At 41.3% G+C, this 25275-nt stretch overlaps 2 protein-coding genes and 2 pseudogenes across 2 annotated transcripts; 3 read left to right on the top strand and 1 right to left on the bottom strand.

Annotated features, from left to right (window-relative positions):
- The first annotated feature begins 1218 nt into the window (after positions 1 to 1218).
- On the top strand, positions 1219 to 4890 carry LOC4348998 (protein Rf1, mitochondrial-like; annotated as a pseudogene).
- A 7102-nt stretch (positions 4891 to 11992) lies between these two features.
- Positions 11993 to 13650, top strand: LOC112936679 (protein Rf1, mitochondrial). The gene has a single exon (XM_026020991.2). It carries the CDS (start codon positions 12196 to 12198, stop codon positions 13579 to 13581), a length of 1386 nt encoding a protein of 461 aa, XP_025876776.1. The 5' UTR covers positions 11993 to 12195; the 3' UTR covers positions 13582 to 13650.
- Positions 13651 to 15155: 1505 nt separating this feature from the next.
- LOC4348997 (protein Rf1, mitochondrial-like) lies at positions 15156 to 15890 on the top strand (annotated as a pseudogene).
- Positions 15891 to 17595: 1705 nt separating this feature from the next.
- On the bottom strand, positions 17596 to 23570 carry LOC4348996 (KH domain-containing protein At4g18375). Its single transcript, XM_015758101.3, has 8 exons — positions 23406 to 23570; positions 20849 to 21485; positions 20010 to 20432; positions 19672 to 19917; positions 18897 to 19562; positions 18403 to 18458; positions 18226 to 18319; positions 17596 to 18127 (listed from the first exon to the last, which is right to left on the bottom strand). Exons 2-8 carry the CDS (start codon positions 21470 to 21472, stop codon positions 17948 to 17950), a joined length of 2289 nt encoding a protein of 762 aa, XP_015613587.1. The 5' UTR covers positions 21473 to 21485; positions 23406 to 23570; the 3' UTR covers positions 17596 to 17947.
- Between the last annotated feature and the right edge of the window lie 1705 nt (positions 23571 to 25275).

The raw sequence follows: 25275 nt of genomic DNA, 5'->3' as shown, positions 1-25275 counted from the left end.
ATACAAGGGATTTTAGAGGATATGACATATCGCATTACTACGAATCTGGACACTATTTAAATTCGTAGTACTAGAATGTGTCACATTCCTTTAAAATCTCTTATATTGTACTCTCTCTGTCTCACAAAAAGTCCAATGTGGATATAAGAGGATAAACAAAGGAACAAAGTACCCCTAATTAATAGCAAAGTTATATTGATGGGTGGGTAGGTGGGGGTTATTGAAGATATAAAACTTCTCGATTTTACAGATGGATGGTAGGTAAGAAGTTAGAAATTGTTTATTTTGGAACAAATTTTAAACTTTAGAAGTTGGTTTATTTTGAGACGGAGAGACTATATGTGTTTGGATCGAGGGACTAATTTTTTTTGTCTCTGACATATCGGATGTTTGGACATTAATTTGGAGTATTAAACATAGACTAATAATAAAACTAATTGCATAAATGAGAGCTAATCCACAAGACAAATTTTTTAAGCCTAATTAATCCACAATTAGCACATGTTTACTATAACATTGATTAGGCAAATCATGGATTAATTAGTCTCAATAGGTTCCTCTCACGAATTAGTCCAGGATCATGGAATGGGTTTTGTCATTAGTATACGTTTAATACTTCTAATTAGTGTCGAAACATCCGATGTGACAGGGACTAATTTTTAGTCCCTGGATCTAAACACCACCTGGAAAACATCATATAACGTGAAACGGAGGGAGGATATATAGTCAGGGGGTGATGCTACAGTAAACATATGCTAATTATGGATTAATTAAATTTAAAAGATTCGTCTCGCTAATTAGCTTTCATTTATACAATTAGTTTTATTATTAGTCTATGTTTAATACTCTTAATTAGCGCCTAAATTTCCAAAGTGACAAGGACTAAAATTTAGGCCCCGTTTGATGTGAACTACTAGAGACAAATTTTTATGGCACGCAAAACGAGAAAGCTTATTAGCACATGATTAATTAATTATTAACTATTATAAATTTTAAAAAATAGATTTATTTTCTTTTTTAAAACAACTTTTATATAGATATTTTTTTTAAAAAAATATACCATTTAATAGTTTGAAGAGCGTGCTAACGGAAAACGAGGAAGCTGAAGTTGGAGTTGGAGAAATAGAACTCACCCTTGCTATGCAAACACCCCCTCAATGTTAGTACTGTAACATGGGAGTGAGGGATAAAAGCATTGCCCTCACTCGAGCATCAAACGTGAGGGCACCCCTCCCTTCCCCTGGCGCCCGCGGCGGCGCTGATCTGTTCGCCGCTGTCCGTCAGGCCTGGCGCCCGCGGGGGCAGGCATGGCGCGCCGCGTCCCTACCCGCCCGCGCGGCGGTGGCGGCGGCGGCGTCCCACGCTCGGAGGGCTCGATCCAAGGGCGAGGAGGCCGCGCGGGGGGCAGTGGCGCCGAGGACGCACGCCACGTGTTCGACGAATTGCTCCGGCGTGGCAGGGGCGCCTCGATCTACGGCTTGAACCGCGCCCTCGCCGACGTCGCGCGTCACAGCCCCGCGGCCGCCGTGTCCCGCTACAACCGCATGGCCCGAGCCGGCGCCGGCAAGGTAACTCCCACCGTGCACACCTATGCCATCCTCATCGGCTGCTGCTGCCGTGCGGGCCGCTTGGACCTCGGTTTCGCGGCCTTGGGCAATGTCGTCAAGAAGGGATTTAGAGTGGATGCCATCACCTTCACTCCTCTGCTCAAGGGCCTCTGTGCCGACAAGAGGACGAGCGACGCAATGGACATAGTGCTCCGCAGAATGACCGAGCTCGGCTGCATACCAGATGTCTTCTCCTACAATAATCTTCTCAAGGGTCTGTGTGATGAGAACAGAAGCCAAGAAGCTCTCGAGCTGCTGCACATGATGGCTGATGATCGAGGAGGAGGTAGCCCACCTGATGTGGTGTCGTATAACACTGTCCTCAATGGCTTCTTCAAAGAGGGGGATTCAGACAAAGCTTACAGTACATACCATGAAATGCTGGACCGGGGGATTTTACCAGATGTTGTGACCTACAGCTCTATTATTGCTGCGTTATGCAAGGCTCAAGCTATGGACAAAGCCATGGAGGTACTTAACACCATGGTTAAGAATGGTGTCATGCCTGATTGCATGACATATAATAGTATTCTGCATGGATATTGCTCTTCAGGGCAGCCAAAAGAGGCTATTGGAACACTCAAAAAGATGCGCAGTGATGGCGTCGAACCAAATGTTGTTACTTATAGTTCACTGATGAATTATCTTTGCAAGAATGGAAGATCCACCGAAGCTAGAAAGATTTTCGATTCTATGACCAAGAGGGGCCTAGAGCCTGATATTGCTACCTATCGTACCCTGCTTCAGGGGTATGCTACCAAAGGAGCCCTTGTTGAGATGCATGCTCTCTTGGATTTGATGGTACGAAATGGTATCCAACCGGATCATCATGTATTCAACATTCTAATATGTGCATACGCTAAACAAGAGAAAGTAGATCAGGCAATGCTTGTATTCAGCAAAATGAGGCAGCATGGATTGAATCCGAATGTAGTGTGCTATGGAACAGTTATAGATGTACTTTGCAAGTCAGGCAGTGTAGATGATGCTATGCTTTATTTTGAGCAGATGATCGATGAAGGACTAACCCCTAACATTATTGTGTATACCTCCCTAATTCATGGTCTGTGCACCTGTGACAAATGGGACAAGGCTGAAGAGTTAATTCTTGAAATGTTGGATCGAGGCATCTGTCTGAACACTATTTTCTTTAATTCAATAATTGACAGTCATTGCAAAGAAGGGAGGGTTATAGAATCTGAAAAACTCTTTGACTTGATGGTACGAATTGGTGTGAAGCCCGATATCATTACGTACAATACACTCATCGATGGATGCTGCTTAGCTGGTAAGATGGATGAAGCAACGAAGTTACTTGCCAGCATGGTCTCAGTTGGGGTGAAACCTGATATTGTTACCTATGGCACCTTGATTAATGGCTACTGTAGAGTTAGCAGGATGGATGACGCATTAGCTCTTTTCAAAGAGATGGTGAGCAGTGGTGTTAGTCCTAATATTATTACGTATAACATAATTCTGCAAGGTTTATTTCATACCAGAAGAACTGCTGCTGCAAAAGAACTCTATGTCAGTATTACCAAAAGTGGAACACAGCTTGAACTTAGCACGTACAACATAATCCTTCATGGACTTTGCAAAAACAATCTCACTGACGAGGCACTTCGAATGTTTCAGAACCTATGTTTGACGGATTTACAGCTGGAGACTAGGACTTTTAACATTATGATTGGTGCCTTACTTAAATGTGGAAGAATGGATGAAGCTAAGGATTTGTTTGCTGCTCACTCGGCTAACGGTTTAGTGCCAGATGTTAGGACCTACAGTTTAATGGCAGAAAATCTTATAGAGCAGGGGTCGCTAGAAGAATTGGATGATCTATTTCTTTCAATGGAGGAGAATGGCTGTTCCGCCGACTCCCGCATGCTAAATTCCATTGTTAGGAAACTGTTACAGAGGGGTGATATAACCAGGGCTGGCACTTACCTGTTCATGATTGATGAGAAGCACTTCTCCCTCGAAGCATCCACTGCTTCCTTCTTGTTAGAATCTTCCCCAATCGTCTGGGAGCAAATATCAAGAATATCGTAGGTTTTTCCCTGAAAAATACGAGGCTTCTATAGAATCTTTGAACTGCTTCGAAGCTTTTTGCAGCTTTGAAGTTCTGAGTTGGAATTCTTTTCTACTACACTCTACAGTTGTACTAGAGGAGGTATCTTTTCTCTGTTTGTGTAAATAGCAAGCAGATCACCTCATGTCTGTTTTAGTTCATGTTAACCAAGAGACTATAAAATATACACACGTCTTGGCAGTTAGAACTTAGAAGCAATGTCGCCACCAAGCTATATTTTTTAAGTGCCTGTTTTTTATTCTCTTTTCCAAGAGGTTTTCCACCGGTTTTTGGTGTAAATGTTAGCATGTTTCTCGGTGTAAATTGATTCCCACGCATTGCTATATAATCTTGGCCAATGGTTTTTAGTGCCTGTTTTCAAATTTGGTTAGCTGTCAGTCAGGAGGTGCATGCTATTAAATTTACTTTTGCCGATGCAAAACTGTCCATTTTCAGTTTTTGAATTCATAAAACTCCATACTAGCTTGAAGTATACATGTATATATTAGCAATACTAGCTTTCTTCCAAGCTAACCATTAGTTGTTAGAGAAGAAGGCAACGCTCAAAATGTCCTTTTTAGTTTTTATGTTTGTTCTGCAGACACTTGTCTGTAAATTTGAAATTAATTAAGCAGGTTTGGATAAGCTGCTTACTTTTAATATGTATAGACTTCAAATATCCTTTGGCTGATTGCATCCAAAATTGCTACGGAAAGTCTGAAATTTTGTTTAGATTATGCCAACAATGCATGCAGAAAAGTTTATTTTGGTTTTATAGGCAGGCTACAGGCATGACATTGCTGGGTCAATAGCTTGAAAGCTGAAACAGTAACCTACAATACGGAAGTAACTGAAACGCTGGGCATTTTGCTTTCAAATGTTTGAATGCCAGTTATGTTTGATAGTCCTTTGCACTTTCCATTTAATCAAGATGTCCATATCTCGGGTAGATAAATTGTTTATCTTTTATGATATCAATTGGATATTCGAAGTCACATCCTACTACTACTAATTTGATGATGCATTAGTTTCGATCACAAGCATGTTTTTTGGCAGATTGATATCAGAAATTAATGGGAGGATGGTGGTGTGCTTGCAAGGCTGGACGTTTGCTACCAGAGGAGTGTCCTATAATACGAGGCGTGCAGTTCAGTGTCCTGTAATAGGAGTGAATCGGTGTAATTTCTGAAGAAATTACGCGTTTGCTTCCCTCTGATTTCGCGTTGGGGGGACAACATGGCTTTGCGCCTGAAGATTAGTAGTATTAGGGTAACAGATTGTTGAGCTAATATTTGGTGCCGCACCGGAGAAACTGAATAGTATATGTTGTTAACAGATAGGCTCATAGCTGATATGTGCTCTTGATTGTTGCTCAGTTTAATTACCGGCAAATTTAACGAGAGTAAATTCATCCCATCAGTGTTTGTAATTTCAGCCCAAATGCACCTGTGAGTTAGGCCCAAAGTGGTCCCAAAATCTGCCTAAACCTGGCACAAATTCGGTCGGTAGTGTCGCACAGTTTCACTTATCGCGCGGCGGTTATCGCGCTTACCGCGGGGGTACGGTAGGAGAAACCGGCGATATGGTTTAGATGAATTTTGACCAAATTCAAAATTCTGGAAAAAAAAAATTGGAAAAAAAATCATGGATATAGTTCTTGATTTGTACTTGCTAATGGTGAAGAAATTTTTTGAAATAGAGTAAGCTAAATTCAAATTTAAGGACAAAACTGAAAATAGTTTACAAATTGGAAAAAGGAAGACAATATTAGGCCTTAAGTATCCTACATATTCTTCCAATTATTCTCAATTTTTAGTTTTCTACACATATTCAACCGTATTTTCGATTTTTTTCCTATTTATTTTTTATTTACATGATTTCAGCTACACAGCTCGCGATAACCGTGCGAATATCGTGGTAAACCGTGCGGTAACCACGGTGAAATCCCGAAACCGCCAAGTTCTGAATTCGAAATTTTGGATGTGATTTTTGTACGATTTTAGACGGTTACCGCACTACCGCAGGGTGACGGTAACCCCGGCCCAAACGATAAGGTAAACCCTGGTCGCACAAATTTGGCCCAAAACCGACCAGTTATCGCGCTACCGCGGGATGCCTCAGTAGGACCTTAGGTCCTAGGTTCGACTCCCCATGGGAGCGAATTTTCCAGTATTTAACGGCATTGTACTTTCAGCGGTAGACGACATACCGGTCAACAGCGAGGCGTCTGTGGAGACTTCGTCAATTTCAAGGATGATTTGCCGGCCCAGTCTTCGAAGATGCTCATAGGGGTAGGATTTGCACGCGTACTTTCATAGGGATGAGTGTGCGTGCGTTGTGAGTGTCTGCGTTGTACTGTGTAATTCTCAAAAAAAAAAATCATCCTATAACTTTCGACCCGAAAACGGACGTCAATTTGACCCAAAAGTGCGTCTAAAGTTATCCCATTTCACATCCACGGTAAATTTAAAGTTTATACATTAATGTGATTTAAAATTTAAATTATTTGAAATGTGTATAAAATAAATTATCTAAATATTATCAAGGTAGTCATAGATATATATCATGAATTTATGTTGCTAGAAATATCCAGCTTATAAAAAAATCCTAGATACATAGCTGTAGCAAAAGAGATTTAGATTTTATCTCGATTTCCGTTAGAATTTTTTTCAATTAATAATTTGTCAAGTTTGTAATAACTTAAACTTAATCAATTATGTGCTAATGAATTTCTCGTTTTACGTTACATCTATTTAATCTTCATCTTCATCTTCATTAGTTTCAAACACCACCTTAGAGCAGGTAGAATATTAGATTATAAGTCAGCTATAAACACATATCGAGTAGATAAAAGAAGAGAGAGATAAGTAGCGGGCTACAGATTTGTAGCCAGCTGCAACACAGATTTCACGACGCAATGTGCGTATAACAGGCGTGACCAGATATTAATAGTGTAAGATATACCTTTACATATAACTATTGTATGAATTGAGGGTGTGTTCGCAGTTGCTAGTTCCCAACTAGGAACAGTACGTGCGGAGAACAGAGTGGTCCATTAGCACGTGATTAATTAAGTACTACTCCCTCCATTTCATATTATAAGACTTCTAGCATTGCCCACGTTCATATAGATGTTAATGAATCTATACATATATATATATGTTTAGATTCATATATATGTCTATATGAAGTATTAGCTAATTTTTTTTAAAAAAATGGATTAATTTGATTTTTTAAGCAACTTTCGTATAGAGGATGGAAAAGGGGCATCCGAACACTACAGATGATTTGGAGCTGGTACCAGTACCGGTCACACATGGACGCGGTGCACGGACTGTCCGACCCAACCCCAACCCCAGCACGAATCTCAACGCGACGCCCCCCCGCCCCGACGCGGCGAAGCAAATCCTCTTCCTCCTCACTAGTAGCATACCCGTGCTAACGCTACGGTGACAACTAATATTGCAAATGAAACAACCAAATAACAGCGACACAATATATGCTTCATCAATGGTACATAGAACAGATAGTTAGGCTAAAAGAGCGATAGAGTTATTAGAAAAAAATTAATCAGCATGTATCCACAATACCATCTAGGAACAAGCCGTCCCTTGCTATGCTATAAAGTACAGGTATTGCTCCTCTCAAATACACAAAATAATAAATATCTAAAATTAGCTTGACTTAAGCCATCCATTCCGCTTGATGTGGTCCTGATTATCTGGACAAGGCTACAAAACAACCAAAATGTATATTATCACTGTAGTTATTTGTATTTACACAAAAAAGAATATTGGTCATTTCATAACTTGAAGATAAACTTCTGTGATAAGCAAGGTGGACTCTCTTGGATGACTAACGAATGAACCTCTGAACTAAAATTGACGCTCATTTAATACATTCGTAATCAAAGTCAGTTGATCGGTGTTTTCATCTATGTGTAGAAATAAACAACGGGAAACAGCCGATATAGCTAAATTTTGCCCAAAAAATTACATGTCTTGTCATTTCACTTACAATTATATGCACATATATGACTAAAGTTTCTGCATTTATATTGTAATTTATGAACCAATGAATCACTAAATATGGAGGACTTATGTGGAATATGCAAATAAACAAAGAGAAACCATTTGTGTGCACGTGGAACCCGCGTCACAAGGGGTAAAATTACAATGTTGTATATTTTATACATTTTACATTTTTAAAATGTGGTTAATGATCAAACTATCATGACTCTCCAATGTCTCAAATCAAAGCTGCAGCTATATATATACAAAACACATTGTGGTTTGAGGCACTTTTCTGTTGCACTGGAAAATATATACCAATCAAAGCAGAATACTGTAAAATAAGAAGTAACTCTTTCTAGTCTATAATAAAACCTTCACTTTTGAAACCTACTACAGACTCATACTTGAGTCTAGTTGAAGGTTCAGGCGTTCAGCTATCTTGAAAATAAACAATCTGAAGTGAGTTCATCAGATGCTTTTTCACTGTGCCATACAACATATCTCGGAGAGCTAAGGGGACTGAAATATACCTTACATTTCAAAAAATCAACATCTTCAGAAGATATGTTAGCATTGGAGTTATCAGTAACCATGGAGCACTCCACATAAAGCCTAGACTTGTCTGCGTTTTTATGTGGAGGTAATCAATCCTTGTCTGATCAGCGAAAGAAATTATTAATTAGGCCATGCTGCAGAAAATGATTTAAAGATGCTTATGCCAAACAGGAAAGCAAAGATAGCAAGCAGATAAAATTCCATATACTCTACCTTGAATATCAACATCACTGCCCTTTGAACTGGTCAAACTCTAATACTGATTGTTCAGTATATCTCGGTAATCTATAATAGATGCAAGGGCACAAAACTCGGTAAGAGTGAAAAAGGCATTATATTAGTTAGCACTAACCTCCAGGCTTTCCAATATTGACAAGATTAACATAGAAGCATGAATATGGTCTTGTATAACACGCTTTCTTTAATTTGTCATATTCCTTTTTCATATAAGGATTTTTCTATGACTTGAGGAAGTAAATAACAATACAATTAATTCTTGAACATGCAAAACAGTATGAAGCAAAATACAGTCTACATATGGAATTTTGCACATTTTATCATGAAAATAATTTCTCACTGTAGTTTATCTTATCAAAAGAAGTAACACAGAGCATGAGAGATGCACCGCTAATTGTGCCTCCTGCAAGGAAGAAAGTTAGTAGAGCTAATCGTTTGATAGTAGTGTTAGTTCCAAAGGCTACTGCAAGAAAGAGAGAAGCAGATTACTCTTATCTTTTAGAGAATTTTATTACTATGTATGTAATTCTATACTAAGTAATTCTGCAATATTTTTCATGCACAAATCCTCCTTCACTTCAGTCTCTCATATACTCAATCCTGAAACAAGGAGGGCAAAGATGGCTACCTCCACAATCACTCTGAAAGCTTTCAAAAATTTGATGAAGCTACTTTGAAACTTCAGTCTGAAGACCTGAAACACCAAAAACAATTGATAGTTTGACTCCGAATTGATTTGTGAAACTATTCTAAACTCAATTGCGTAAATTACTAAATTGGATCAAATACATGATTGGTTACAGGGCATTGAGTAAAACTACTGAAACATTTGCAAACTCAAAATTGTAATCATAAAACCTAAACAGATGCATAAACCATTCAGTAAAGAACGCAAGGCAAGCTTAATTAACCTTTGCCCGTGCTGTCGCAGTAATTTGTTGCATGCCCAGTATTGATCCAGTCCAAACCATTTCTCCATGTACTCATCTAGGCTTGCATGCTCTGTGGCAACCGGAATTCACTAATAAACTGGTAAGTTGTTCCTTTAGAGTTTAGACAATACATCGAAAGTGCTTGCACATTACTAATGCACGACATTTTACATATTTAGGTGTCATGAATAAAAATGTAAACCAAATTTGACTTTTTAAAGGGAAAAATTGTCACTGCATGCACAAATCAGAACTTTCCGTGTGTGTGCAAGCATGCCATTCATTAATATATGCAAAGACAAACTTAAACGACACAAGGTAAACTACAGTATGAATACAAGTGGTTCAATAGAGCACAATTCCAGAATTGAGGTATATAACCTTCGGTACACATCACAGAATAATGTATACAACGGAAAGTAAAAGAAGCTCTCAATATTGGCATCATGATTTAGATAATTAAATTCTTCTTTTTAATTTGGATGTCAATTTGGATGGTGATCTCTAAAGAGAGCACACAACATGTGTATCAATTTAATTGGTTTCCTGGGCTATGTTGCTGACCAAGCAATTAATGAAGTTCAAAAGAAATTATCTGAATTTTCAGATATAAACATCCCAATAATAACTTACCTTGTTGCAGTGCGAGGCCGATGCCGGGGTTGAGAAATCCGACCGCGGGGACTTGGAATGTCGGACTCACACACGGCCGGAGGAAGGGGCTGGTGCCGGGATCGACCGCGAAAATCGGGCGGCAACACTTAGGCCAGATCGGAGCAAGGAGGGAGGAGCGCCAAAAATCAAATGGAAGACATCAAACCCAAAAATCGGTTGTGATCTGTCGACGAATCTGGCTTGTCGGTCCTTACTGATCTGTCTCTTGATTCCAATCCCCATCTCTCTAATTCTTTTTGTTCGCTCTAATTCTTTTTGTTCGTCCTTTGAGCAATAGGGATTTGGTGGAGAGTGCGTTGGTGACGGCCGCAAGAGGAATGCAGTAGGGGGAGGAGGAGCGACGGCGACGATGTGAAGGCAGTACGGCGAGGAGGAGGGGATGGAGGCGCCGGAGAGGCAGTGCGATGATTAGGGTTTGCTCGGGGGAGTACGTGGGGGAGGCACGCCGGTTGGGCGAAGGAGGGAGCGAGCGGGCGAGGCGGCGAGGGGAGCGGGTTTTGGGGAGAGAACACGCACGCGGGGGAGGAGGAGTGATCTGGACCGTTAGATGATCGGGAGATATTCTGGTCCGTTGGATTTGATGAATGAGTAACGTAGGTGTAAGAGTGAGTTGGTGAATTATAGGGTAGATAGATAGATAGATTAGAAGATCACACAACACAAACGACTGACTACTCCTACCGCGACGGCTTCCAACTTCCCCCAATTTTTTTCTCCTCTTTTTTTTTGGAAAAAGTACGAATTACCCCCCTGAACTTGTGCGGTCGATCGAATTACACCCGCGAACCCGAAAACCAGACATTGTTCACCCCGAACTTTTAATACCGGACGAATTACCCCCTCGATCCAATCCAGAACGATTTTGTCCTACGTGGCGTACACGTGGCAATCCAGCAGCATTTTCTTTTTTTTTAATTGTGGGACCCACATGTCATACGGATTCCCTCATCCTCTCTCTCTTCACTCTCTCTCTCTCACACAGCGCGGTGGCAGGAGGTGGGCGGCGGCGCGACCGGCAACGGCGGGCGCGACAGGCGCGGTTGGCGGCGAGGAAGTCGGCGCGGCGGCGGGCGGTGTGCTCGTCGGCGTGGGGGTGGCGGTGGTCGCGATGGCGGAGGTGGGGATGATGAAGACGGCGGCGGCGGAGGTGGGCCACTGCTCGCGCCGCCGCCCACCTCCTGCCACTGCCCTTTGAGAGAGAGAGAGAGAGTGAAGAGAGAGAGTAAGAGGGGCTTCGTATGACATGTGGGTCCCACTTTTTTTAAAAAAAAAAAGAAAATGCTGACTGGATTGCTACGTGTACGCCACGTAGGACAAAACCGCTCTGGATTGGATCGAGGGGGTAATTCGTCCGGTATTGAAAGTTTGGGATGAAAAATGTCTGGTTTTCGGGTTCGGGGGTGTAATTCGGTCGACCGCAAAAGTTCAGGGGGTAATTCATACTTTTTCCTTTTTTCTTTCCTTTCCTTCGCCGCAAAGCACTCCAACGCCGCCGCCCCGATCTCTTCCCTCCGGCGGCCGCCATGTCATCGGCGGCGAACGAATTACTTGTTCAGACCGAAGAGATGCTGCAGAAGGAGGCGAAATGGATGGCTTAAGTCAAGCTAATTTTAGATATTTATTATTTTGTGTATTTGAGAGGAGCAATACCTGTACTTTATTATAGCATAGCAAGGGACGGCTTGTTCTTAGATGATATTGTGGATGCATGTTGATTAATTTTTTTCTAATAACTCTATCGCTCTTTTCCTAACTATCTGTTCTATGTACCATTGATGAAGCATATATTGTGTCGCTGTCATTTGGTTGTTTCATTTGTAATATTAGTTGTCACCGTAGCGTTAGCACGGGCATACTCCTAGTGAGGAGGAAGAGGATTTGCTTCGCCGCGTCACCGGGGGAGGTGTCACGTTGAGATTCCTGCTGGGGCTGGGGTTGGGTTGAGATTCCCCAGGCGCCCGCGGCGGCCTCGATCTGGGCGGCGCAGATCAGAGGACGGCGCGGATCGGCGAGCTTCGCACTGGGCACGTGTGCCTGTGTGTGGGAGTCAGGCCTCGCAGCCGCCGCTGCTGCTGCTGCTGCTGCTGCACCTGTCAGCTAGGGCGGGCATGGCGCGCCGCGCCGCTTCCCGCGCTGTTGGCTCGGAGGGCTCGATCCAAGGGCGAGGGGGCCGCGCGGGGGGCAATGGCGCCGAGGACGCACGCCACGTGTTCGACGAATTGCTTCGGCGTGGCAAGGGCGCCACGATCTACGGCTTGAACCGCGCCCTCGACGACGTCGCGCGTCACAGCCCCGCGGCCGCCGTGTCCCGCTACAACCGCATGGCCCGAGCCGGCGCCGACGAGGTAACTCCCAACTTGTACACCTACAGCGTTCTCATCGGTTGCTGCTGCCGGGCGGGCCGCTTGGACCTCGGTTTCGCGGCCTTGGGCAATGTCATTAAGAAGGGATTTAGAGTGGAAGCCATCACCTTCACTCCTCTGCTCAAGGGCCTCTGTGCCGACAAGAGGACGAGCGACGCAATGGACATAGTGCTCTGCAGAATGACCCAGCTCGGCTGCATACCAAATGTCTTCTCCTGCACCATTCTTCTCAAGGGTCTGTGTGATGAGAACAGAAGCCAAGAAGCTCTCGAGCTGCTCCAAATGATGCCTGATGATGGAGGTGACTGCCCACCTGATGTGGTGTTGTACAACACCGTCATCAATGGCTTCTTCAAAGAGGGGGATCCGGACAAAGCTTACGCTACATACCATGAAATGTTTGACCAGGGGATTTTGCCAGATGTTGTGACTTACAGCTCTATTATCGCTGCCTTATGCAAGGCTCAAGCTATGGACAAGGCCATGGAGGTACTTAACACCATGGTTAAGAATGGTGTCATGCCTAATTGCAGGACATATAATAGTATTGTGCACGGATATTGCTCTTCAGGGCAGTTGACAGAGGCTATTGGATTTCTCAAAATGATGTGCAGTGATGGTGTCGAACCAGATGTTGTTACTTGTAACTTGCTGATGGATTATCTTTGCAAGAACAGAAGATGCACGGAAGCTAGAAAGATTTTCAATTCTATGACCAAGTGTGGCCTAAAGCCTGATATTACTACCTATTGTACCCTGCTTCAGGGGTATGCTACCAAAGGAGCCCTTGTTGAGATGCATGATCTCCTGGATTTGATGGTATGGAACGGTATCCAACCTAATCATCATGTATTCAACATTCTAATATGTGCATACGCTAAACAAGAAAAAGTAGATGAGGCGATGCTTGTATTCAGCAAAATGAGGCAGCAAGGATTGAGTCCGAATGCAGTGAACTACAGAACAGTCATAGATGTACTCTGCAAGCTAGGCAGAGTATACGATGCAGTGCTTACCTTAAAGCAGATGATCAATGAAGGACTAACCCCTGACATCATTGTATATACCCCCCTAATTCATGGTTTTTGTACCTGTGACAAATGGGAGAAGGCTGAGGAGTTAATTTTTTAAATGTTGGATCAAGGCATCTGTCCAGACACCATTTTCTTTAGTAGAATAATTTATAATTTTTGCAAAGAAGGGAGAGTTATAGAATCTGAAAAACTCTTTGACTTGATGGCACATACTGGTGTTAAGCCTGATGTCATTACATACAATGCACTCATCAGTGGATATTGCCTAGCCGGTGTTGACGTAAAACACGAGGCCTGGGAGATCTGCTTAACTCCAGTGCAGGTCCAAAACTCGCCTTCGGGTATGCTTAGCGTGCCAATTGATTTGATCCTGCAATCAACAAGAAACAAAGACAAAGAAACCGCGGTTAAATCCATAAACGATAGACGATCGGCTAGGTGCCGATGACATATCATTTATCTTTGAGCCGATGTCATATGTGCATCGATCGGCAGTCATTAATAAATAAGAAGGGACTAAATCTATTCGATCGGCTGTAGATATTAACAATATATAGTCCTTATATCGATATATACTTAAATCAAGTGATTGGGATAGATCGGACTCCATGCCGAGACAGTATGAATCACTTAGATCGAAATATATATTAATAATGAGATTATATACGTTCATAGCATAGCCGATCAGATGGATCTAGCATGTATCGGTTGATACTCCGATACTACTCTATATTAAGATATTAAAGCAAGTAGAATATACTAAACAAAAGCCTAATATACTTAAATGCAGCAATATCTTAATATAAAGGGCAGATTTAACATGTCAATCGAGCATATAGGATAAAAGTAGTTAAATCAGGTAAGATCGGCTGAAACCCCGATACTACCCTAATCGGCAACCAAAGACAGACTAGAGATTGAGATTCTAATTACGACTCATAAGATCAAACTCAACTGATGCAGCTATAAGTATGAAAAGAAGGATAATATCTAGACAATCAAGCCGTTGGATATGTCATAGAGTGGTGGATATCCTATATAATCTAAGTCAACGTCGGTATTTAACCTAATCGGCTGCCTTCTAGTAACAGACGTTAGCCGATTAGAGGTTAGATAACGATATTGCCAAAGATTATGTAAGATATATGATAACTCGACGAATTACATAAACAAGATTAGAGTGTCATAAAGATGGAAGCACTAATCCCGAGAACGCAAGCCGCCATAACAAGTTTTACCTCTTGTTAAAGATCGAAACCGATGCAGCTCAACCCGAAAGCAAGAACTCGTCGAAATAAAACTAAAGCAAAAAAGGGTGGCGATGCGCTGAGATTGTTATTGAACGTGTGTTATCGATTACATAGGGTTCGGGTCTATTTATACCCGAGAATTACAAGATATGTCCATACCGGACACGACTCTTATCCCTAACAAACTCTAAGATACCATAAGTCTTTGCGGCAGACTTTTGCCCAAGCATATCTCTAAGGAAATTATATAAAATATCCTAATTAATAGATACAATTACCTTCCCAGGACTCTATCCATGCACGGCAATCATCGTGAAGCATATCAACTCAACCCGATGTTGTACACCAAGTCATATTGTCGGAATCGGCTGTATCGGCTTACCCAGTCTGACTCGGACCCAGCTGATCCTGATCGTAGCCGATTCGGACTCCAGCCGATTTTTGCTCGGTTCTCGAATCGATCTCCGCCTCCGTCTCCACTTCAACCTAATCCCCTTTTCCGATACTGATATTACCAAATTTTGTCGTTAACAGCCGGTAAGATGGATGAAGCAATGAAATTACTCCCTGGCATGGTCTCAGTTGGGGTGGAACCTAATTGTGTTACTTACCACAGTTTGATTAATGGATATTGTAAAGGTAGTAGGATGGAGGACGCGTTGGTTCTTTTCATAGAGATGGTGAGCAATGGTGTTATTCCTGATATTATCACGTACAACACAATTCTGCATGGTTTGTTTCAGACAGGGAGAATAGCTGCTGCGAAAGAGCTCTACGTCAGGATTGTTAAAAGAGGAATAGAGACTGAACTTAGCACGTGCAACATAATCCGTCAAGGACTTTGCAAAAACAATCTCACTGATGATGCACTTCGCTTGTTTCAGTAGCTATGTTTGTTGGAGTTGCAGCTTGAAACTAGGACCTTTAACATTACGATTGGTGCGTTGCTTGAAGTTGGCAGAAAGGATGAAGCCAAGGATTTGTTTGCTTCTCTCTCAGCTAATGGTTTAGTGCCAGATGATTGGATGTACAAGTAAATGGAAGTGTTATAGAACAGGGGTTGCTAGGAAAAATGGATAAATGCTACAGTTAGGAAGCTACTTCACAAAGGGCAGGTAGGCAGGGCTGGGGTTTACCTATCCTAAAGTGATCATATTGGTCTTTTATTGATTATGTTGATATTGTGTGTTTACACTACTTCAAGTCTCAGCCCTATATTATGATAGGTTAGGGGTCTTTTTTTGGTATTGTATTATCTTGCTGATAATCATGTCGGTGACTTCTGTTTACGTTTAAAATCTCATGCTTTAAATTATGATTGTTCTACATATGGTCCTACTCTGCATACTAGGAAATATAAAATATTCATGTTTTTATATTTGAATTTAGTCTTCTTGCGGGCAGTTCTCTTTCTTCCTTTTCACGGAACTATCTCCTGATGAAGTGCAACCCTGATTATTTTTACTGCATTTTGCTGGCAATTAAATTAGTTTACAAGGGCTTGTCCATTTATCTTCTCAGTAGATGTGATGTGCAGAAAACATGACAGCATCTTTTGTTTGCCTCTATAGGCCAATGTTTTTTGGTGCATGGTCTTTGACCTACAGATTATAGCTGTAAATCTTATATAGAAGGGTTGTTGCAATGATTCTGATTAACTGATTGTATCTATGAAGTTGAATGCTAGTGGAAGCTCCTTTGGCCATGTTATATTTTGTGTCTGCAAAGAACAGATCATTTCTTTCTTTTTAAAAAAATTGTGTTAAATGCACTGTTGAAGAATGCCTAACAATTTCTCTCGGCAGAGAGTGAAGGGAATGTTTATTTGGTACTGTTCTAGATCTACAGATAAAATTCTTATTCTACTGTTTCTTTGCTTGAAATTTTCATGCAGTGGATATCCAGTTGACCTGTTGCATTGATGGAGAAAGGAATCAATCAGCTCTGAATTGCCTGTAACTTCTGCAGTTCCTGTGTGAAGTGATCTATGTATGTCCGCGGTTTGAGAAGACGCATCATGTTCTTTCCGTGTGGAAGGTTTGCCACAGCGACGAGATCTGGATGTATATGATTTCAGAACACTTATGTTAGTTGTTTTGAGTTTTCTAGCTCAATTTGATGCATCGTTTTGGTCTGCTCCCTTGTACATCGATGCAGAGCAGAAGAAGCGGCCTGAAGACTTCTTTTTTTTTTTTAAGACTTTGAAGCGGCTTGAAGACTGATTTCCCTGAAAGCACTGGGAATGACAGATTGATTCGGTGCATTGCACTTGACCTTTTCTCTTTCAATTTACTGCTGGTGATTGTTGTCACTATTTAACTTGTACTCCTGATGTTCTAGACCATTTATATTATGTATGTGTTTATTTATAGATGATGTAAATATCAGCGCAAATGGGGCATGTGATTTACTTATATTTGGGGACTGGGGTAGTATTCAGCGTTGAACCAGCTGCTAGCGTACTCGTTGTCAGAGAATCAATACAGGTTCAGTTTGATGGGAAAATGAGTTTCCCTGATAATGCTAAGTAATTGTTATGGCATAATCACTCAGTTGGGGGCTTGCAGCCTCTGTCCAACTGCATAAGCTTCCAGTTCCACCGCTTCACTGCTAATAGCATTTTGGGCTGCGCTCCGTTACCACTTTCGACCTTACCAAATTTTAATAGGGTCTCCAACTAAATTTGTACTTTCAACATCTTTACCCTACCAAAATTTAGATGTTCCGGAAGTTTCCTCTCAGAAACACTACCAGATTTCAGAGAGATTCCAAATTAACTAGCATATTCAATGCCACCAACATTGGGTAACACCAAGATTTGGTATTGCCCAATGTTGGTAAGGTTGATGTTGGAAATAAAGTGAACAAACCCTTTTTATTTTACTACTGTCACCGTTTTGAGCTTCCTGTTAAACCCATGTCTTCTTTCTTTTTTTACTCCAGTCTGATCCATGAAGGACTACAAGTAATCAAGTCACAAGTCTGAATCCATGAACAAAAGGAGAGACAACATTGGGCAGTACAGCTTTTGCCGCTAAAATCAACTAGATAGTCGATAAACACAATATGAAAGTTATGCCGCTCACTACAGTTAGGTGGCATCTATGTACCGTTCTAGCAACTATGGCAACCGATCCGCAATTTTCTGCAGTTGAACTGAAGAACAAACTCAGCTGTGCAGTGACCCCCCTGTTGCGAATGTCCTCCAGCTTACTAAAAATAATGGGCCATGCGAGAGGACTGGGGCGCCTGCCTGCTGTTGCTGCTTGCGCCGATGAAGCCTTGCAGAAGGCTCTGTGCGGCTTTCACTTGATCCGGAATGCCCTGGATCTCCACAATGGACTCGGAAGAACCGGGATGGGCTTCGTGCAACTTCACTCTCGCGCCAGAGATCTGGGATCAAGGGGAGATTTTCATGAGGAAAACTATTGGAGGCCATTGGGGCATGGTTAAGACTGGGCATAGTGCGTGATGTTTCGCATACGCTATACCTGACGGATCTCAGCTAGATTGACACCACCAGCTCCAATGACAGATTCCAGATAACTATTTGGAATCCGAAATTCGACGGAGCCACCTGGATACCTGCAAAGAGATCATCACTCAATGATTATGAGGACAAAATTCACGTTTGTGTCCTGTAAAAATTCAGTTTGCATAAGCCATACCCAGTGAGACCTGACAGTCTTCGGTAATCCTCACGTCCATGGATCTGCTCAGCGGCCTGAAAAGAATGAAATTCAAATCTATTAAGCACTGAAGAGAACAAAAATATACATTCAGATGCATCAGAGAGGCATCAGGTGAACCAGGAAACAAGGAAATAAAAAATGAGAAAAGATCAACACCCAACTAAGAAAACTGGTAAGCAACAGCAGCAGAGAACAGCTGAATAACTGAATCTAGGGTTTGCAACAACATCGTAACAATTGAATAGTGTTACCAATGATAGATATTAGAGTGGGCACAAGACAGAAGGATATATTTGGATCACCATGACATATTCTAGAATATTTTGGTCCTTTTTTCAGACATCTGAACCATCATGGAAGAAAATAGACATAATGCAACAGTCATATATATGGTTTCATGTTTCTAATGGAAACATATCAGGCGAGGGCCATTTGCAAAGAAGAGGCAAGCTAACGCATTGGAAATGTACCTCGGTATAATCATAAGCATTGGAATTTCCAGCTCTGGTGATTCCTAATTGTTGCACATTACTATTCCCAGCTCTCGAGAGGCCTAATTGTAGTGTACCCCTACTAGAGTACCTATCAGTAGGTACTTGGTCAAGATAAGAACGGCGGGACATATAATCGGCACCAGGACTAATAGATGAGGGCAGTTCTCTATTAGGCAAGCGAGTAGTTGCTGCATATCTGTCGTATGAAGCAGATGGTGTAACTTTGCTATTTCCACTAGGGTACTCTCTTTTAGAGAAGTACTCTACAGGATACGCAGTGTAAGGATCACGAGGCCCATCATTGTTCAACCCTCCATATGATGTATCATTGGCAGGTCTTCTATATGGTGGATCAATGGCTGGTCTTCCATATGGTGGATCAATGGCAGGTCTTCCATATGGTGGATCAATGGCAGGTCTTCCATATGGTGGATCATTAGGAGGCCCTCCATATGGGGGACTATTGGCAGATCGTCCATATAGCATGAATTCCCTGTTAGGCAAGATATCAACAGGAGGACCATCAAAAGGGGCAAAAGGTGTCGGATTATTGGAAGAACTTCCATCTCTGAGTGTCCTAGTTCTAAGCCTCGAAGCAATCTCTGTCAGGGCTCCTCTTGCAATAGCTGGAAGCCCAGCAACCTGAAAGCTTGGAACAAATGTAAAAGCACAATGAAATGTTAACAAGTAAAAACTGTAGTTATAAAGGTAATATATGGATCTCTGGTGTAGGTATGGCCAAATAAATTACCTGCACAAGCTCCTCATCAAAAGACAAGTACTTAGGTTTATCTGCTTTTGAGTAGACTCGGATTTCAGCCCCAGTCCGTCTTCTCATTTCAGTAATTACCTTTCCACCTTCCCCAATAATACAACCAACTTTGTTTGATGGTACAACAAGCCGTGTCGTCAAGTGGTGATTCTCAGCAAGTGTACTTACTTTACTATGGAGCAAAATAAGCGCCTCAATTGTTGGAGACACTGGATCATCTGGAATCTGGAAAGAAAATGTAGGAGGATATAATATTGTAAAGACTCATGATAAAAATGGTAAGGCAATGCCAATTGGAATAATCATCTGCATATTACCTCCTGAGATGAAACAACAATTAACCTTTCTTCAGAAGCATTTTTGCCAACTTCTTTAACCTGAACGCAAGCACCTGTCTGCTGTTCGACTTGCCGAACATTGCCACCACTTTTCCCAATAACTTGACCAATGTGTTCAGAAGCACACAGAATTTTAATAGAGAACTCTTCAGCTTCAGCAGAATGATACTGCAGTGGCCTGTTTCTATATGGATCAAGCAAGGGTATTTGTGGTGAGTGATCCACATGCAGGTGTGGCAACATTGGATTTGCATGTGGTAATTGTGGTGGAGCCTGATGCTTCCTTTGTGTGCTTGCATCTATAATTTCTTCCAGAGGTGGATTGTCTTTACGAGGATGTTGATGCAGACGAGTAGATATTTCATAGAGAGCTTTTCTTACAAGGGAAGAAGATCCAGATATCTGAAATAACATAAGCCCAAGTGACAGTGATTTCCAAAAACAACAAATTGACAAAGCAATCATACTTCCATTGATGCACATCATGGTATTACATTGCAATTTTGCAACATGAAATTACATATCATTAAGAAAAAAAGGCATATTGATAAAAAGTTAAGAGAGGTAAAAACTCCATGCCAGATCAAAAAGTTCCATTACTTAGTTCATTCAAGAGCTTAACAGGGCATATTGACAAGAAACTCAGATAGTAGTACAAGGATTGATATATGCCATACTGAGTGATTTGTTTTTCACGAGTAACGAATGAACACAAACCAAGTTAACTGATACCATTACTCAAGGACATTGGTATGAATGAAACTACGGATACAAAACAAGTTGGAACAAAAGATAACAAATAAGTTTTTTGAAGTTACCTGCACCAATTCATCACTTTTAAGTGCACACTGAGGAAGATTTTCAGATGGTAAGACACGGATCCCTGCTCCAGTGTCATTTCGTAGCTGTTGTATAATGGAGCCACCTTTTCCTAGAAGACAGCCAACTTGATTTCCTGGAACCAAAATTCGAGCAATTACATCATCAACATTTTCAGACTTTTCATGAACAATTCCAGCATGGAGATCTTCATCTGCTGCAATTTTGTCATGTATCTTCAACAGGGCATCTTGGGCAAAACAATGAGGCTTCATGTCCTCAAATCCATCAGTAGAAATATTTTGAGCAGCTTCTTCAGTCTGACTTGAGTAGTTAAAGATAATAATTACTCTCTCATCTGCACCAGGAATGGAATCAGCGACCCTTATCTTTGCTTTAGTTGTGTCTCTTAGTGCCTTAACAATATCACCGCCTCTTCCCAAGACACTGCCAATCTTTTTAACCGGACACAGTATCCTGTAAATGGTTTCTATTGGCTCAGAAGATATGGTTCCATCATCGTGCCTTGAGTTTAGCCGTTTCCTCTTTCCGTCATCAGAATTGAAATGTGGCCTTTTTCTGGAAGTATTTGATTTATGCCTTCTAGATCTATCATGATCCATCAGTAACCTTTGCCTGCATAAGGAAAAGTCCATCAACATAAATGAGAATTAGACATAATGTAGGACACAGGCAACACACAAATAATGGACATGGCGCACGATAGAAGTATGAGAAATGTTCCATGATGGCAACATGCATGACCTTGTAACTTTTGCATAACTCAACATGGAAAAAAGTTGCCATTAAATGCTTATGTGGATACTTTGGGCCTATGGAATTACTCGTAGCTGTTTGCAGGAACAATAATAACAGGCAAAGGCTATACATCTAAACTTTAAAGTCACCTCACTGAACACACGCCACAGTAACTAAATATATACCTTGTCATATTTTCTAAAGATGTATCTATACAGTGCTTCCACAGTTCCACCTATTGTATTCCTTCAAACAAACATTTACCACTATCTAGTTTAGTCTCACTGTGGCATGATCTTAATTGATCCAAGAAAGGTAGTGAATTTTATAACGCACGGCTCAAGATCCAAGTATCAATATTTGTAAAGTACTCGAGTCGTGCAAACTCACAGTAGGTTTTTTAAAGGCAAAATGCTGATATCAGGCCAGCGTGTCCAAAAAGGAATACCATGGCAGATTAATGCGCAGTTGCACATTATTGGAGTAAACAGATTAAGAAAATGACAAGCAACAGACACAAAGGGCATCCTGTCATTAAATGAATTTAATGGAGATGTTCCACTAAAGCATTTCACAGAAAGTAAAATAAAAGGACTATGTATAATGGCGCCAAACATCCTTTCGTAGAGATCTACAGGTGGCTGCTAGGCAACTGGACAGGTAGGACTTGAATTTATAATAACAGGGTCAGCATACAAATCATTAGTCACATGTATAGAGCATCACATTAGAAGCAAAAGTCATCCTAACGTACGTGACGTGCAGCAACTCCATAAATGGAAAGAAATGACAAAATAATTACACTCCATCAAGGCATCAGGCCATCGCCTGGTCAATAACGGCAATAACTAGCTCCTGAATAAGCTACTGAATGCAGAACATGAGATGCCAAATTGATGACTGTACACTTGCCGCCTTGTTGCTGCCCTACTAATACGTAATCAAATAAAGTGTCATGGGCAGTGGGCCGAGAGGTCGAGGCCTTCCCTCGTCTTACGGTAGCTCAGTTGGTTGGATAGGATTAGGTTGGGTCCTTCCCTCCATCTATATAAGGATGAATCCAGGGGGGGAGGCAAGCCTAGGGCAGCTTGGGCTTAAGCCCTAGGCTTGCCTCCATAAACTTGCCTAAATCCTTTTAAATCACCATGGATTTTTTTGAGAAAGCCAATATCCTATTAGGTGAGCCCTACTTAAGCCCTAGGCGTAGAAAATTTCTGGCTCCGCCACTGGATGAATCGTATCGTCACTTGGATTAAGCAATGAATCAGAATTAGTCTCCTCCAACCCTAGGTCCCTCTCTCATCCTTAGCAGGCGTCTACCCCCTATGAACCCTAACATAAAGCGATCGAACACTCCAGTTGTTTTCTTTTACCACACAAAGGCCAATATATAACCACTCTCGGCACGAGATTACAGAACATGCTCACATTATCAACAATCAAACACATAAAAGCTGCAGTTTTGACCACCCAACATGCATCCCTACAAATGATATGCCAAAAAGTCGGCAAAATCGTCCACACAGGCGCACTCAGAAAGGGAGTGTGCGCACATTAAGTCTTGACCTGAAACAGATTAATCGAACACACTAGACGAAAGGAGGAGGAGAAGAAGAAAAAAAAAGAAACCATCCATCCTTTCTATTGAACCGCAATTCTTTCCAATCTTCACATGCTGCTGCTGCTGCTACTCAAATAAATCCATGAACCTGTCTCGTTAAGGTTAATTGGAGGGGAAGGGGATCAAACCTAAGCCCGGATTGGCTCATCTAAGAGGGAGAAGAAGGAGTAATATACCTTTGAGCCCGATGCGGACCGGGATGGCGCGTCGCACCGGCGAACGAGGCCGCACAGGGAAGGCGAGGAGGGGGGGGCGGCGGGTGGCCTGTCTCTCTCCGAGCTCCGGCTGCCGCCGCGGATCGGAAGCGGCGGCGGAGGCGGAGTCGGGAGGGGTGGAGTCGTGGAGAGGAGGAACGGGGGAGAGGAGACCGATGAGGGAGGAGGAGGCGGCTGCCCTGACGTGGTTGGTGTGGGGCCCACGCGTCAGTGACACGCGCCTCCCTCTGACGTCTACAATTGAGGAACCGCTTTTGGAATTCACTATTTTTTTTTTCTCAGCTTTCGGCTCCAAATAAGCCAAACGGTATATTTGCAAACAATAAATTATTTGTTAATAAAACTTTTATATACGTGTTTTCAGTGATCTAAAAGTAAAGGCCGAAAAATAAATTTCGACGAAAAATCTCAAAATCAACTTCAAATTTAAAGTTGAAAATTCAAATTTTGGCTGATAAGTATAAGTATAAGAAAAAGATGAGGTTTGTTTTTTTTTCTTCCCATCCCTTGTACCATGCATGTAAGATTTTTCTCTAATTTTTTTCTTCTCTATTTCTCTCACCTACTATACAGTTAATGTATTTTTTTTATTTTGAAGTATGTAAAGAGCTAGCTCTGGTATGTGAGTCGATATTTTTTATTTTTCTAATTCTGTTACCACCACGTAAGTTTTATAATTGACTTATAGTTTACTAGTATTAAACTTGCTCTAAGGGTGTGTTCTTCCCCCTACTTTCTCAACTTATGCATCCTCGTTTTTCACGCGCATACTTTTCAAATTATTAAATGGCGTGTTTTTAAAAGTTTTCTATATAAAAGTTGCTTTAAAAATTATATTAATCTATTTTTCAAATTTTATTAGTAATACTTAATTAATCATGCATTAATCTATCACTTAGTTTACCAGCCGAACACAGTCTAAATAGGGTTAGCCATCGAAATTATAGACCAAGATTTCCACAGTTTAAGATTTATCGATTTCCCCTGAAATTTTTGGCTTTTCTAAATAGTTAACACTGTTTTACGTTTCATTGATCGCCATGATCTCTACTTTCTATGGAAAATGGCATATACTTCCATCGTCCAATATTAAGGATGCTCACATATACTCCCTCCATAAAAAAAAAACTCAACCTAGTAAAGAATATGACCCCTCTTAATACAATACATTTGGACTACCTATTGTTCAGATTCGTTGTCCTAGAAGGGATCACATTCTCTTCTATATTGATTTTTTTTTACGGACGGTTTTTGACGGACGGGGTATAAGGCAATATGCTCGCTGGGATGCTTGCATATACAGGGCCTTTTTTTTTCAATGCCACACTTTGACACCCGAATATTAGAAGCGCCACAGTTTATTGCTGATTGTTTAGTGCACGTAAGGTCCATTTATATATAGGTTTAATTAGATCCATGACATTATAAATTTTACCGTTTTAAAATATATACTCCATATGTTTAACTGTTCAACTATAAACCGTGAAACTTTATATATATACAAAAGGAGCTGGCAAAACCGTGAAACTTTATATATATACTCCGTATATGCAAAAGGAGCTATATAGAGGCGGTAATGGACCCAATATTTTACACTAGAAAATTTTGAGGGTTTGATTTAAAATGGGTTGGACTCAATTATTATACATTTTTAACCTAAAAATATTTGAGGGTTAAATAGGGTTGTGAAAGGACCCATAGACCTTGAACCATTTCCACCCCTCATTGCGTTTGAGGTTAACATTCTTTTCTTTGCTTTGGGACTCAGCACGGTCACATATACGGACGACTCCAAAACGTAAACTAATTCTAGCTTCATAAAGACTCTCAC

Source organism: Oryza sativa, chromosome 10, assembly GCF_034140825.1.
Source record: "Oryza sativa Japonica Group chromosome 10, ASM3414082v1".
NCBI lineage: Eukaryota > Viridiplantae > Streptophyta > Magnoliopsida > Poales > Poaceae > Oryza > Oryza sativa.
Note: the sequence above shows the minus strand (reverse complement) of the source record. Positions and strands in the feature narration are given on the sequence as shown.